Source organism: Lottia gigantea (assembly GCF_000327385.1).
Source record: "Lottia gigantea unplaced genomic scaffold LOTGIsca_21, whole genome shotgun sequence".
Classification (NCBI taxonomy): Eukaryota; Metazoa; Mollusca; class Gastropoda; family Lottiidae; genus Lottia; species Lottia gigantea.
Window position 1 is genome coordinate 193563 of NW_008708458.1, and position 17407 is coordinate 210969.

A 17407-nucleotide genomic window follows, 5' to 3' on the forward strand; every position below is an offset into this window, starting at 1 on the left:
ATCTTTGACTACAGCAATTTGGTATTTATGTAACAATATCATGATTCATGATGATGTATGTTTTATGAGACACTACTTCCATGTATTATAATTCTGACTAGGTAGGTAAAAATAACAAACTGATAAGATGAAAGTGGATGATGAAATGAAAATGCACTATTTTGCTATAAGTCTACAATATAACAGGACCTGTTTAATTCAGAATCATTTAAAACCTGGCTAGATTAAATTTAGTCTGCTCAGTAAATTGAATTATCTTCAAAAAAACAACAATAACAAATGATGTATATGATTCAAAACAATAAAAATGTAAAAAAATGTAGGGTACATTTCTCTTCTGTAGGAGTGACAGTTAAAAATCAACCATAGTCTCAATGTACCACAAAATAGTGGTCAAATACTTGAATTTTAACAAAACTGGACTTCCATTGAAGATCCTATAAAATTTGTATGACGTTTTTTAGATAAGGCCAGTAGTATCATTCTAACATCATCATACAGGAGACAATCTCACCTAGAAAGATATGGCATGGTATTTAAGCAAATTTATAAAGAGCCCTTATACCATATAATATGAGCATGCAAGGAGTATAAAAAGGTAAAAATTAAAAGTATACTAATAAAGGAAGAACTATATTTGCTAGGATGCGTTATTTAAGTAGTTAAAAATCTGTGCCGTTCTGTTTAAGATGGGAGACAACTCTTCCTCCTCTTCTAAACTACCACCGTTATCTGTTCCACCAGGTTGAGACGACCCTATAAAAGTTCTATGGCACTGTATCATGTGATCATTCAAATTGCCAGGACGGGAAAATTTCTTTGCACAATATCTACATTTAAACTTGGTAGGAAAATGTCTCTCCTTTATATGTCTTTGTACGTTGGTTTTAAAACTAAAACTTTTCTCACACAATGGACATCGAAATCTCGTTTTATTCTGAAAAGACACAAAAAAATCAAGAGTGTATATGATCAGAAACAAATTACTACAAACAACTTAAATGATGCTGATGACAGTGATAAAGTCACCACTACCCTAATATTCCAGGTTACAGTAAAGGTTCAGAGAAGCTGTGAATTGCTGTTGGTTTACAATAGAAACCCATTAAAGAACATATTCCATCCCTGGTACAACTGCAAATACACAAATTCCCTGTTATTACATGACATTTGATACTTGGCTGTTAATAACAGTTGTGAAACAGAATTTCAGGTTAAAATAACTGAATAAACAGCTCAGAATTTCTACATATTAAATACATGATGTATTATGTCCAGTAACATGCATGTAGGGTATGGGGTATAATAACACTTGCGCAAATTCTGTTTGTGCAATGACACACACTGAAAGGTCTGGGGGTATGTGTCATGTCATGTTAAAAAATTTGACAAGCATGAAATTTTGTATTACTGGGTATGTGGGAGCCACTCTCGAAAAAAAACGTGTTAACACAGCACAGTGTATACACTTCTGCACCTGAACAAAGCATGAAATATGTGCAAATGATACCTAACATGTGAGTAAAAAAGTATTTGAGTGATTATATTAATGCAGCTTAGTGTGTTACTTATGTTTGTACAGTTTCCAAAGACTGTACTCCAAGAAGTATCAAAATGGCACACCTTGACACGAACCCGGCATGGGGTTTCGGTGACAAAAATCGTGTAAGTGTCAGTGTAGCATGTGTTTGGATTGTCAAATCGCAACCTGACTATATAAAAGTGTCGACTGAATAAAGAACAATGAATGAAGTAATACTATGAAGATTAGTAGTAAATAAGCAGATTTATTGCAGTATAACATTAAAAGATATACAACACTGATATGAGATGATATACATAAAACATGACAAAATACTTATAACAAATTCATCACCAGCTTCAAACTGTTGGTGTATAACAAACTGCTTGAATATAAAACAAAGTCAAAAGACTTTTTCCTCGACAATAATTCATCAAGAAAGTAAAATTGCAACCAACGTCAATGTCAAAAGACAGTATAAACACCAAGCATACTGATTGCATCTAAAGATATGCCTGAATATACTCTGTATAAAATTATTTCAAGGAAACCTGATGAAATGCTTAGGTAACTTTAAAATGAGTTTCCGTGATGAACAAATGCCTCTAAATTAATATAAAATTAAGTTACAATGAAGTAAAAATGCCCATGTAATGAAATATTAAAATAACATTCCAACTTTATTTATATCTAAACCTTCATCTTTATGACTAGTTTGAATATGCTCTCTTAAAAGACCTTCAAGAGGAAATTTAGCAGGACAATAATTGCACTGAGCATCATATGGAATGTCGGTAGCTTTAACACTATCTGAATCTTTATCTCTGTGCATATTTTTAACATGATCTTCTAAATAAATTTGTCGAGAGAATAGGGCAGGACAAAGAAAGCATGGATGTTTAATTTGTAAATGTTTTTCTTTAAGGTGACGTTTAAGACTCCAATTTCTCGAGAATGATGCACCACACATTTCACAAACTATTCTTTTTGAACCAGATTTTTGGCCTTCACTCTACAAATATACAAAAAAATTTGGCTTTGGTTCGTTTGTCTTGGCACGTATTCAAAAGAAATAGTTTTGAAACTAAAGTGTATGGTTCAAAAGTTTCCTAACCATCTTAAGTAATAAAGGCATTTGTGTGGTTTCTCGGTTAATATTGTAAATGGATTAAATCCTTCAGAAAAATAAGAAGAATTTTCAGTTTTAATCATTCCATTCACACAAACACTTAAAAATATTAACCATTTATTCACTTTGGGTTTGATCAAACTTATGGATTTTTATGATATGTCTTTTCAGTGAAGTTCTTTGAGTAAATTTTTTTCCACAAATCGGACACGTATAAGATCTCTGTAAATGTTTTTCATTAAAATGGCGCTTGACACTACTTTTATCAGAAAATATTTTTCGACATTGATTACAAATATATTTATCAATTCCAGTTTCGTCGACGGTAATTTCACAGATAGTACTTATATCATTGATCTTCACTACCTACAATTACAGAAACCAAATATAAATTGGAGTGTCTTCGCTTATTTAGCTAATATAACTGTTTATTCACAAATCAGTTTATTTTTATTTTGATGGAAGAACTGTTTTATATATTTTCAAAATTATAATACTGTCACATGATTTTTGATATCAGTATACTAAAATGAAAAAAATACTATGTTTTTCACTTTGTAATACATATTAGACATTATATATGTATATATGTTTTTTCACTAAGTGCACAAATGTACAGCAACTAGCTTGAGTATTAAGTATCCTTTCCCAACAAATTTCACACTGAGAACTACTTCACAATTCCAGAAAACAACTGTCCCAAGTCAACATTGTGATAACTAGTTATATGACGTTTTAAAGACGATCTTTGAGTAAACAAAGCACCACATATCATACACTTGCAACGTAAATGAAGATGACGTTCATTATAATGGCGTCTAAATTTTGATAACGTTGACAGCCCACTACTACACAATTTACACATAAATCTGACCTCTCCATGTACTGTCATCACTTTATTAACATTAGCTTTCTGAAAATTAGGTAAAAATTACGTTTTAGTAGGAATTACATTTTTTCAAAACTCTAGTCTACTGATTATTTAACTATCTTAATTTGAAATTGTTAATTATTTATATTAATTAAAGCATGCCTTATCCTTCAACTGACTTTTAAACTCCATTCCAGTCAAGTAACAAACCAAACCAAGAAACCTCAATTTTCCATATTACTCCATTTTGAAACATAAACTTATCCTTTCTAACTGAACCCATTTTGTCCTTATCCTTTCAAATTTACAACCAGTTCATATACAATCTAATAAGCATGCTACCAACTACATCTTGTACAAGTTAAAATGACGACCGCTAGGAAATCATAAGCCCAGCTTCAGTAACACTAATGACAACCAGCTACAGAGTAGCTCAAATTTTAATGTTTATACAAGTGCTGATATTCTTCCAATTTATAATCAGTCAATAGATGCTAAATAACAGTCTTATTTTGATGTTAATAGAATGACTTATCCAGAACAAAAGTATAAGCAAATACGGTCGAAAGTAGGGTTGAAATAATATTTCATGCCTATATTAACGCCCAGAACATACAATCAAATGAAGATCCACAGTTTCTAACACAAATGTGCTGAAATCAAGAGGTATGAAGTTGGGTTGTATCAAGTCCAATGTGACTCAAGCTGAGCTATAGATGATGTTAATAATAATTAATATATACTTACATAAGATCCATCATCTATTGATATAAAATTAGTGGCTGAAACTAGAAAATAAAATCTTAATTAATATCATTCTTAAGAAAGCTTGAAAAGGTGTTGATGTCCTGTACATATAATATAGATGAACAAACTGATTATGAAGGAAACAACAAGCATGTGTCAAGAAGTTCAGATAAGATAATATTTTGAGGTTTGATGCTACAGGTCAGTAGGCAAAGTAGAACATCTGAACAGTACCCTGTATGTTATTTACATCAAACAAAAGCAGCAAAAACAATGTGTGTAGCTCATAAACCCAATTTCATTGCAATGATGCCACAAAAATTGCCCAAATGAGCAAAAACAAATGATGAGGAATGCTGCCTGCTTTAGTTCATAGAAGGTGTCCCATGAAAAAACTCACCATTTTGTTGTGATGGAGAAGAATAAAGATGAGACGAGGATGAAGAAGGAAGATGGGGTAGACGAGAACTACCAGTATGTTGTTGATTTATTGCTTCAGTATAAAAATTCAATAATTGTTCGTTTGTGGCTGAATAATCTGATAAACTTTCTTCATCTCCACCATAAATACTACCCCCTCCTGAAATAAATAAAGAAACAAGTTCTAATTCCAACATTTCATGGTAATTTTACACCTGAATTAAAACAAAATGCCAAATAATAACATCGCGGTAAGAGGATTTGCTTTGTTATAACATACCTTGATTTCGAATGGAATCTGTCAGGTTTTCATCGTCCTCTATCTCCTCAATATCACTATCTGGTTTAGGTTCTGATTTTATGGATGTTACATCAAGTTGTTGATAGGGTTGACTAGCAGATTGGGAATTGTTGTTAGAATGTGGCAGAGTATCTTTTTTTGATGGAAGTGACGCTGAGCTAAGATTAAATTGATTGAAATCTTCATCTTTATCAGGTTCTATTTTAATTCTAGGAATATCATCTGAAGACTGAGAGCTGTCCATTCTTGGCCTCTTAATAGGAGTATTTGGTGTATAAATATCAGCAAAATGTCCTGGTGGATTTCTTGATGACCCATTCTTGTATCTTTCCGTTCTTCTTGAGACAGCAAATAACTTTGGTTTCGAATTCTGGATGACATTTGCATCTAGATTATGTTCAGAAATGTTTTCTTTGGATTTCAGGTTTGAATTTTCAGCAGTATCACTGTTGTGGTTGACTTTGGCTGGTTCAGCATGGAAACTATTGCTTACAAATGTTGTGGAAGTTTCGTCACTTTTGCAAACTTTTTCATTTACGAAATAATTATATTTACTACCACTATCTACATTTAAATACAAATGTCCTATAATTTCTACATTTTCGTTGAACTGAATATCACTATGACACAAAAGTTGTAAGTTTTTAACAATTGAATTAATGAACTTGCCAGCAGCCGTGTTATCCATTTTGTAAAACCTGAAATGAAAGGCAAGAAACTGATGTCAATTTTGATGAAAACTCAGAGAAACCAAATAGATTATGAATGAGCAAATAAGTGTTTAAAAAATATTTATTATTGTAGAATAACAGTAAATTTTTAAAGGATATTTAAAATTCTTTTCATACTCTACAGAAAAAATCACACAGGTTGAATTTATTATGTGAGCACTTTATTGATACTATCTACAGATAAATCTTTTTTTTTTAGAAGTAGTGTACATTTGCAAGATAATTCTAATTAGAAAAAGTTCTAAAAAGCTAAAGGGAAATGCATATTACATGAACTTATTCAGTATCGTAATTCGCAATTCAAACAGTGTCAGTAATAATGAAGGACAGGCGTATCCCATGCATAAACATTGCTTGTCTTACGACTGTTACAAAGAAAGCACGAATCCATTATTATCATCATGGATGCCAGTGCTGCCGATCAATGGCGGTGGATTTGGGCCGTGCCGCAACACAAAATCCAATTTTAACAACTATTTTCATTATGCAATGCGAATGTAACTTTGCAACACAATGTAATGAGCAATAAATAGACAATATCCATCGCGAAGAAATTTTTTTTTGCCTTAAAACATACCAAAATCATAAAAATCTATATCAAATTCCGTGGGTTCTTTGTTAATTTATTTCGGTATCACTTCGCTGAATCAACCTTACTGGATGCTGACCCATGTAAATCGTAACCATCATATATACAGTACGTACCCAAGCTTCCCCTTTAAAAATTTGTCTTTCTACTAAGAATTGAATGAAGTTAAATGCTTTATTAGAGACAAATCTCGAGAGACTTCTTATGTTTTAGCATGAATGTTAACTATTTTACTTATAATCCAAATAAAATTGTCATCTTTTGCAATATAGTTTTGTTTTATTATGTTCCAAAGCCCTACAAAGATATGCAGGAACTTGCCTTTATCGAACAGCCAAATTATGATTTACTAGCTGGGAGTTCTATTTTAAGTTTTTCAAAATACCAACAAAAGGTACTTCGGAAATGGCAGAACGCACAATAACAGTAGCTACCACATCGCCATTGCTCACAGTCAATGGAGGTTTGGATTCCATCTTAGGCTTGGGGCGTAGGTAGAGATAACAACATAGAATTACAGGACAATATTATCATGTCAGGTTTCTCATCATGAAATGCACTTGCTACAAACTTGACCAGGCCTCTGTTATTTGAGACAAAAAAGGAAAACCTTTTATACAAAATTTTTTATTACCAGAGAAGAACAGAGTCGAGACTGTTCTATACAAAATGTTTCAAAAATACAAAACAAAGTTGACATAAATTCTATAGAAAAACAATAGATTCTGATGTCTGTGGAATTTCTATTAAATGTAACAAAACAGGTCTTAGCAATATTGGAAATTACTTAAGAAAATGAAATTTGTTGTAAAAGTCTAATGATTAATGTTCAAAAATGTTTCTAAATTTATGAAGAGAGCTTGTCAGCATATACATGTACATACATTTGGCTTAAATTTTAATTAACCAATATGAAATCTTGTTAAACAAAGTGGATAGGCTTGAATTTTAGACCTTTCAATTTCTTTATTAATCATAAAAAAAATAATCATTCACATAATTGGAAATATGAATCAGACAATAAAGCCAACAATCCTTTTTTTCAAAAATATCACAAGATTATTATGACCAAATAAGAAATCAACCCATTCAAAACAACAGATAGATCGTTTCAAAACATATATCTCTTCACAAAAGAGAAAACATTTAAATAACATAGTTACATACTTTATATCAAATAATTATAACATAAATAGATGAAGTTTGTGACCAATTTTGAACACTTCCATAAAAGGCTTAAAATATCATCTCAGTATAAATCAATTAGCAAGCTATGAATGCTATGAAAATGTGTAAAATAAGTGTAGTGAAGAAAGTTAGATGATATCTTATCTCCCATTTATCCAGGAATTTATTCTTGTGAGTTCACTACCACAGTCCAGTCTAATCAAAATTAGTTCAGTTAGAGTCTAAAGACAGCCTTCTTCTACATGCGTCTGTTTGATGACACCGCCAGCCAATCAAATTTTCTGCCCTCTCGAACATTAGATTTCGTGAAGCGAAAACAAGTGTGTTCTGAGAAGCATTAGACACTGAATGCACCTTTCGTTCAAGTCACACAATCCCAGCCATGGAGAGGGCAGGAATGTGATTGGCTGGCTGTTTCATCAAAAAGGCCATCTTTAGACCCTAACTGAAGTGGTTATATTAAAAATAAAAGCTAATAAAAAAAACAGAACGAGAGTTGGGTCTAATTTAATTTAGACTAGACCATGGCCTGTGTTAATTTTAACAATTAGAAATTATGTTTCTTAATTTAATAAGAAAACCTTTGTACATTAACTTTGACCCATTTCTCTTGTTTCAATGAATCTTTTTTTATTGAAAACCTAGCATAATTCAATAAAAATGCAAGAAAAGAATATCTGCTAGTGTCAAGGGTTTGATAAATCATAATCCAACATCATTAGCAAAATATCTGATTAATAAATTGTAATCCAAATATCAACCATCTGAGTCAATATTAGGATCTGTTATTTGTGCAAACTGATTATTTATACTATAAAATTTAGTTATATAATCATTTTTCTTTTTCAAAATCTTGTTAATGGCTGGTTGACTGACTCCGTAACGTAATGCTAGAGTTTTCTGAAATGGTTTTTCACTGGATTCAGCTGCCTGGATGATTTCTATTTTGTTTAATAATGATAATTTGGTACCACTCACTGAAAGAAGGAAAATATAAGTTTTAAAGCAGTGACAGAGAAAATTAATGAAATTTTTTCAAGTTGATTCTTCTGATCTGTGAACCCTTGATTATTTTTATAATTGTGGTTTACAAATATTATATACTGGTACAATGAATTTACTATTCAAACAAGTTATTCAAGAAATGCCTAAAAATATGAGGCAATTAACTCAGTTTCACACCTTTTCAGCCTCTATTTTTCATGTCATAAGAAGTTATACGCTGCTTTCATATCATTAGTATAAGACAAGGATTTGGTGACTGATATATTTTTCTCATATTCTGCTAAATAAATGCTTTTTCTTTTTAAGATATTTGAAATAGCTGGTTGGCTGACACCATATTTATTAGCTAGTATAGTTTGACATGGTTTATCACTGGATTCGGCTGCTATTATAATATTCACTTTATCTTCTAATGTTAGTCGAGATGTAACAGGCACTGAAAATAGAAAGAAAGACTTTCAGTAACATTTTGATTTCAAATTTGAAAGAAGTTTTTAAAAATCAAAGTAAAAAATCGAAAATAAAAAATGAAACAGAAGTCTTTCTTCCCATAAACAATACCAATCAGTTCAAAACATGTTCAAATTAAAACGTTATAAAAAGGACAAAGGATAAAAAGGATCATAAAATAGGAAATCATATTTTTATATGATCTGAAATAAGACTTGCTTCAAGATTAATCTAAATTACAGATTTTTGTAAAAATGTGTAAATAAATTGATACCATAAATACCATTATTTGTTACAATTGGGTAAAGATTTATTTGCAGCATTTTTTTGAGTTTTGGTTACTGTGGTAATGTAGTTTGTAGTAATTGAAACAATTACAACTAGAGCCACTCGTGGCACAGAGTGGGACTTTGCAAACGTAGCAAAATGCAAAAGACCCTGAAAAAATCAACCTTCCACGATAATTAAATCAAGCGCAAGAACAGTCTAAAGTTGAGAAATTTTCATTTTTTAGGAGATTCTAATACCGGAAATAGACGTCAGACCTCACAAATGAAATTATCAGCAGATAGCCAAGGTCAATGACCTTTGATCTTGTAAAGGAGAAGGTCTAAAAAGGTCAAGATCAAGAGATATACGCCATCAAAATTTCAAATTGCTAACGACTATAAAACCGGAAGTTGACATAGGACGGCAAATATAAAAGTATAAATAGATAGCCAATGCCAATGACGTTTGATCCTACAAAGGTCAAGGTCAACAAAGGTCAAGGTCAAAAATTGAAAATTTTGAATTTCCAAAACCTGTTCCTTTTTTTGAACTATGAAGCGGAAACAACCGAAATTCTGAGACAAAGTGGCTCAAAATATGAGGTAATTGTATGCGAGTTATGCCCCTGGCTAAAAATGTCAATAATGAGAAATTTAACACGGATGTGCCACGCCCACCTCAATTTTTTTTGCATAGGTTAATTGATATTTAAAATGTTAGTTATGTACCAAATGTCAAGCTCCCACATAATACAGGTCAAAAGATATAGGTCAACAAAAGTCAACAAAGGTCAAAATCGAAAAATGAAAATATACAAATGTAAAAAACCCGTTCCTTTTTTGGATCTATATAGCTGAAACAAATGAGCTGTTGACACAAACTGGCCAAAAGGATGAGGTAATTGTGTGCAAAGGCCCTTTTTGAACAAACGCATCCTATGCGAGTTATGCCCCTGCCTCTAAATGTAAACAATTAGTAATTCAACCCGGATGTGCCATGCCCGCATAAGTTTTTTGGTCATAGGTGAATTCATATTCAAAGTGTCTAGTTGTATTCCAAATATCAAGGTTCTACATCAAATAGATCATAAGATATACATACACCAAGCTCAAAAAGACGGAAATATTGTAAAAAAAAAAAAACCTCAAATTTGAAAAAAATGACGAATTTCAATTTTGCTGTAAAAAAACAATTGTTATATATCAATGTAAGGTGCATGAGAAGCACATTAGGAAACCGAAGAAATTAATCCTCTAGGTTAATTATGTCACGTGCTACAGCAGTCCAAAGTTGCGAATTTTTTTTTTTTTCGGACAGCTATAAAACCGGAAGTACATGTCGGAGGTCAAATGTCAAATTATCAAATGATAGCCAAGGTCAATGAACTTTGACCCTGTATAGGTCAAGGTCATCAAAGGTCAAGGTCACGAGATATCACTCATCAAACTTTCAAAATGCATACGACTACAAAACCGGAAGCTTACGTCCGACATCAAATATGAAAGTATAAATAGATAACCAAGGTTAATGACCATTGACCCTACAAACGTTAAGGTCATCAAAGGCCAATGCCAAAAAATGAAAATATGGAAATTTTAAAACCCGTTCCTTTTTTTTAGCTATAAATCTGAAACAACTGTCCTTTAAACACAATATGGCCAAAGAGATGAGGTATTTGTGTGCAAAGTCCCTTATTCAACAAATGTAGACTATGCAAGTTATGCCCCTGCCCCAGATTTGAATATCTAGCAATTTAACCCGGATGTGCCACGCCCACCTGAACTTTTTTGTCATGATTTAATTAATTTTCAAAATGTCTAGTAGTGTTATAAATTTCAAACTTCTACATCAAATAGGTCAAAAGATATACATACACTAAGCTCAAAGAGACAAAAATATTGTAAAAAACACTCAAATATCAAAAAAGTACGAATTTCAATTTTGATTTTAAAAACTTTTGTGATATATCGTTAGAAAGAGTATGAAGAGCACATTAAGAATCCGAAGAAATTCACCCTCTAGGATAATTAGGTCACGTGCTAGAGCAGTCCAAAGTTGCGAATTTGGCTGTTTTGAGACATCCATAAAAACGAAGTAGATGTCGGAGGTCGAATATGAAAGTATCAGCTGATAGCCAAGGTCAATGACCTTTGACCCAATGAAGGTCAAGGTCATCAAAGGTCTAGGTCACGCGATATGAGCCTTCAAACTTTGAAAAAATTCAATCGGAAATAGCAAAAAAGCAAAAGCGAAATTCAAAAATCGGCTCCCACATTTTTTTTTTAATTTTTATTTTCTTTCATTTGACACCAAAATCATCAAAATCGGATAAGCCGTTATCTCTGAATAGATTCTGACGCATTTCAGAAAAATCAAAATGGCGACCAAAGTATTACCTTCAGACCGGATTTTATATTCTTCGTTTTTTTGTCATAACTTTGGCTATCGATTCATATAAGTTTCGTCGCGCTAAATTAATTACACCGGAAGTAGTTCAACCGGAAGTGAGAATCGATTTCCCGTTTAAACTGGAAGTAAAGTAAAAAATTTGACTCTACAATTTTGTTCCCGTTCATGAATTGTCTTTGCTCAAATTTTTTTAGATTAATCAGACAAAAAGCTAAAAAGTTTGTTTTTTTTGTTAAAAAATTGCAAAATTCGGTCGAAAAAAGTGTGCGACAAATTTTCGAATTTCGAAGTTGTTTAAGTGCTATTATATCAGAAATTACACGTAGATTCCAGAAATAAAAACCCGAAGAAAATCAACCGGAAAATGCGACTTTTAGATCCGATTTTCTACTTTTTGCACATATTGGACTGTGGCATTTCCGGTTTTGCAAAAATGTTCCAATTTATATTTATGCAACACGTTGCCACTACAGAAGGTCTAGGAAAATTGAATGGTTGCTGCAACTATTGCAGTCTAAGCACAGGAAGGTGTGTAAATTTCGAAAAAAAAAAAAAAAAAGAATAGACATTTCGATAACAAACTGGGACTTTGCTTATGAGACATATTTTGTGTTCATTACTATAGTCTATCTCTAGATAGATATCTGTGTTAATCCAGGTCTGAATCTATGCACAGGAAGTATATTTTCAGATCTTGATGTGCATAGCTCAATAACTTAGCTTAAATGAAACTGTCTGTGAAATTGACTGCTTAATTTTATGTTTTGAATCATCCTCAGATGTATAGATCATATATTTGATTGCCTATACATAGCATATTGACTGTTGAAGGCAGTTTATTGTGAAATAATTCTTACCTAGACTATAAATTATCAAAATCAAATTGTGTATCTAAAGAAAGTGTATTTGTATCTACAAATGTTAGAGGTGTATCATTATTTTCAGTTGTGATTCTGTTTTGAAAGGTACGGTATTCAGCTAAATACTGGTCTTTACGCTGTAGTATATAAGATATGGTGGGCTGTGAAACACCATATTGTGCTGCTAATGTTGATTGTTTGGGTTTATCAGGTGACATGGCTGCCATTATTAAATTTATCTTATCATCTAACTTTAAATCTGTTCTTTGACCTTTCTGTCTTGGTGTCAAAACTGAAAGTAGAGTAAATATACTCTTTTTTAGAAAAGAATTTTCATGCCAAAGTGAATATGCAACTTAAATGAATTTAATTTTTTTGTTATCAGTTAATAAAACAGCCATGTAACCTACACATGATGTACAAAAATGTTAAGTCTAATATATTTGCTAAAAGATGTTTAATGAACTGTGAGTGGTCAATTATATATATTATAATAATTATTAAAGGGATTGTTAAAAGGTTATCTAAATTTGTTATGTGTGATTTGCATCATTCTAATTTTTGATCAGACATCTGTGGTTCCTGCAATTTCCTAAAACTAGGTTGTACAAGCCTTTTTTGCGATTAGTATCACTGATAAACAGAAACATTTAGAAAACCTCTTTACAATCCCTCTTAAGCTTTATCTGAGCTCCAGTTCTTTTAGGCATGGAGTCTATATGTCAGCTTATATATATTTATTTAAATGAACAACAACAGTTTGATCAACGATTATCACTTACTCTAGGTTTTACAGGATTTGTTTATTTACATAGGGATTTCTATTAGAAATTAAAATCAGGTAGACCAACAAAACAAGTCTAACAAGTGTTTGAGGCCATTTCTAGAGCACTCCCTAATACAGATCTCATATAAAATGGCTTCGCAGATGAGCTCAGGCCCCATTAATGTTCTGGCAGAAACACTTTCTTAAATTTAAAATAAATACAAACCATGAGGATTGGTAGGTAATGAAGACGCTGTAGATATGGATGGTGAGGCAAATTTAGAACCAGTTAATGTTGATATGGATGGTAAAACATTGGACTGCTGAGGAAGTCGTAAGCTGTCTGAGATATGTAACATTCCAACAGGATAGATTTCAGTATTTTCCATTATACTCGCTAAATCTGGACCAGGATCCCCTTCATGTATTCTCGGACTTTGTTGATGAAGACTAGAACTTGAGGCTGAATTGGATAAAATACAATTTAATTTTTTCTATCGACTTAAGTCAATTTGTTAGAATTTGAATTCGAAAATAACTGGCTTGTAGCTTATGTTTTCATTCAGCTGTCTGTTATAACTACTTAAAATATACCTTAATGCGATACAAATGACCTTGACATCCATGTTTCTACTTAACAATTGAAAAGAATAAAGTTTTTTTATAAAGCAAAAATAAAAAAATAAACGGTCAGATTAACTTCAGAAAAGTTGCTCCTTTAAAATCACCGGACCTTTCGAATTTGAACAAGTCAATATCTTGCGATATCTAAGAAAGAGATGAAATAGTACATGCATCATACTTACCAGAACGTTGACGAAAAGCGGGAGTTTGATTATGACTTGAATGATATGGGGATTTATTATTAGACGAGTATAAACATTGGGTAGAGGGAGAATCATGATTCCTAGCACCCGGCTCTTGTTTCACTAAACTCAAGTCTATAGCAGGTTTTTCACTTTTTATACCCATTGAGGAACTGACATGCTGTGGTGAAAACATAGTTTGATTATAATGCTGGTTCACATTAGAGTCTTTCTTTGTAAGTTTGGCACTAAAATGAGCTTCATCTATGCTCATAGATCGTTTATGACGATTTTGATACTGAACACTAGTTTCAACAGTGGGTCTATGTGTATTGAAGTCCTTGTTCCCTGAGTTTAAGTGTCTATGTTCTGAATGACTATTGTGTCGTTCCTGATGTGTCTTTTTAGGACTTTCTGTCGGTGGTTGAGGTGGTTGTGGTTCACTCTGCTTTTTCTGTTTGGCATCTTCAGCATGAAAACTATTACTAACGAACATCGTTGAAGAATTGTCATTTTTACACACTTTTTCATTCACTATATAGTTTATTTTCTTAGAGCTGTCAATGTTGAGGTATAAATGTCCAATTACTTCAATATTCTGGTTAAAATCTACAGCACTATGACACAACACTTGTAGATTTTTAACTAAAGAGTTTATAAATGCTGATGCCGTTTTTTCATTCATTTTGAAGAATAATTTTACAATCACAACATGAAATCTTGGTATATATTCTGAAATATAACCAAAATATATGAAATCTGAAAAATCACCCTTGAATAAATGGGTTTGGATAATCCAGGAAAGATCAATGCCAAGAGGTTTTGCCAGGGACCAGCTGGTAGAAAGGATCCTTAACTATGAACCAAAGTAAAAACTAAAATATAGTTGTTTCTTTCTTTCTGTCCTTATAAACCTTATATAAACAAATATTTCTACTAAGGTCCCACCATAGGCATAGGTTCAATCACAGGAACTTGTGAACATAGGATATCCTTTGATGAAGCATTTATAGGCTACATAATGCATTAGCATCTTGGTAACAACAATAACATTAGCATAGGTTATAGTTGAGCAAAGAGTTTTCTGCTCATCTGGATCTGATTCAAACCATAAACATAAGCAGCCCACTTAATTTTTAGGTAGAATATATGGTAATAGATACTATACTATACAGAAAAACCTACATCGATTGTGTTGATAACTAATGCCTAAAGATAAAGTTGGCTGTCAGATAGGTTAGTCTTCATGTTATGAATCACACCCGTGTGAACAGTAATTGATTTGCCATGATTTGTAGGCTATTCTTTCTCTATTAGTATTCCTCGACAAGACCTTGCTTGAAATCCTTTACAGACTAGAGATATGACTATGGTACCATACTACAACCATTTGCCAGTTTAGCCTACCTGCCTGGGCACCTATAACTATTATTGGATTTGAGAAAAGGTAAATAACAATCAGGATATATGTATGACTGCACACAGAGTTTGGTAATGCAAATAAATCTCCACTTGACTTACCAAAATCGTATTTAAATGCAAATCACTTGCAAATTCCTCAACAGAGAAAATTAATTTTGTGTCAATAAAGGGACTAGTTATTTGTATCAATTACATAATATGTAAAACCTGAGCAAAGGTAACATTATTTGACAAAAATTTAGATTGGTTTCGATGAATCAATATTTTAACGAGTCATGCATATCTGAAGAGATGTGAAATTACTTCATTATTATTCTGATAAATGAAAGTAATATAATATTAAATGTATGCTCCCGGAATAATCACTCGGGCAATTTGGCTACATCCTACAATTAACTCATAATTATCTCCCTTACACCACACTGTTAAGACTATCAAATACATTATTGGCAAACACTGTCATTAAGGCTAGACTATATTGACTTTAACATTTCCCAAATAATAGAAAAGTCACCTCCTCCAGCAAACCACACTTCCAGCAAACCACACTAAAGCATTTAATGGGAGCAATGTTCTATCGATGTGTCCTTAGGCCTACCACTTGGTTCTAGGATTATATTTGACATGGTCCCGGGTCCACTAAATCAATCTTCTGTAATAACAGTCTTTTTGACTAAATGAATGGGGTGCAGTGCTTCAAATGTTATTGACAAACAGCCGACTGTGAAAGTTACGCTAGCACTCTGCCACAGATTCAGCTTTACAGAAATGGCTGAGGATCTGAAAAGGGAAGTAAATGAAATGAAATGAATGGAGTTTTACGTCCTACTTTTCTGCACCTTGTGGGATAATGAAGACGGGCAGGGTGCCATGAGGGAAATTTTGCCAGGACAGCAGCATTAGCCTGCTCTTTCCTGCTCAATTTACAACTGTCGAGGGATCTTTAACGTGCACAGCCTGTACCACACGGGGCTCGGTTTATTGTCCCATCTGAACGACTAGACGCTTTTTCCATATCAGCCCCTCTTACCTGCATCACTGACAGGAGGAAATCTCTGAAATGGGAAGTGAATAACTATTCGGCATGTAAGGAGACTTTAATCACAAAGTACATCAAAATTTGTTATACTGTTTAGAAATATGTAAATGAGATGAAATGGAGCTATATATCACTTATCAGTCTATAATAACTATCGGAGGATTTCCTCCCTGGCATCTATCATTTTTGGAAAGCTTTCCTCCACATGTATATTGTGCTTGCTGGAATATGTAACATTTCTGAAACTTTTTGAATTCCTTCTTTCTTTGCCAGTTCCACAGCATGAATTTTGTCTTCTGTTGTGTAAGTTGATCTCTGGCGAATTGGTCCCAATAGAGCTAACAATTGTGGATTTGACATGTTACTTGGTGATTGTGGATTTTGAATCACTGTGGCTGAAAACATAAGACACATTGAACATTCAATAGGAATGAATACTTTTCTACAGAAAAAGTATAACAAATGTTATAACAAATGAATTACTTGTATACAAAAACAAACAAATATTCAAAATACACTAAAAAAAATTAAATAGATTCACAAAATAAATTGAGCAGTCAATGTCTGTAAAAAATATATTTTGACTAATTCCAGAGTAGATTTGTAATTCATTTACTAGAATACACTGATACACATATGTAAAGTATGTAAAGATATTTAACTCCTCCTTATTTCAGTTTTAAATTGTGAAGATAATCACACTTAAGTTTATGTCTTAAAAGTTGAGTTCTCCAATTAAAACTTTGTCCACATTCACATTTATTTTTGGGCTCAAAATGTTTTCCTGAGACATGGTCTTTTAAATACTGTTTTTGATTGAAGCTTATTCCACAGATAGGGCAGATATATGCTGATTTATTCGCATTGGGAGAAAATTGATAA

At 32.4% G+C, this 17407-nt stretch overlaps 2 protein-coding genes across 2 annotated transcripts in view; both read right to left on the reverse strand.

Moving 5' to 3' along the window:
* The window catches only part of LOTGIDRAFT_115282 (hypothetical protein), a gene marked incomplete at both ends in the record, with an annotated part of 28402 nt that extends 27483 nt beyond the window's left edge, over nt 1-919 (reverse strand). Inside the window, one exon of the mRNA XM_009054062.1 lies at nt 753-919. Within this exon, the coding sequence (XP_009052310.1) occupies nt 753-919 (167 nt within the window). The remainder of the gene's footprint in view (nt 1-752) is intronic.
* LOTGIDRAFT_115360 (hypothetical protein) lies at nt 641-17367 on the reverse strand (the record flags this gene model as incomplete). The annotated part of the gene is made up of 5 exons (XM_009054063.1): nt 641-937; nt 2364-2532; nt 2794-2994; nt 3395-3536; nt 17226-17367. Coding segments are annotated over 5 exons (951 nt in total), but the record flags the coding sequence as incomplete, so codon positions are not given.
* Nucleotides 17368-17407: the final 40 nt, after the last annotated feature.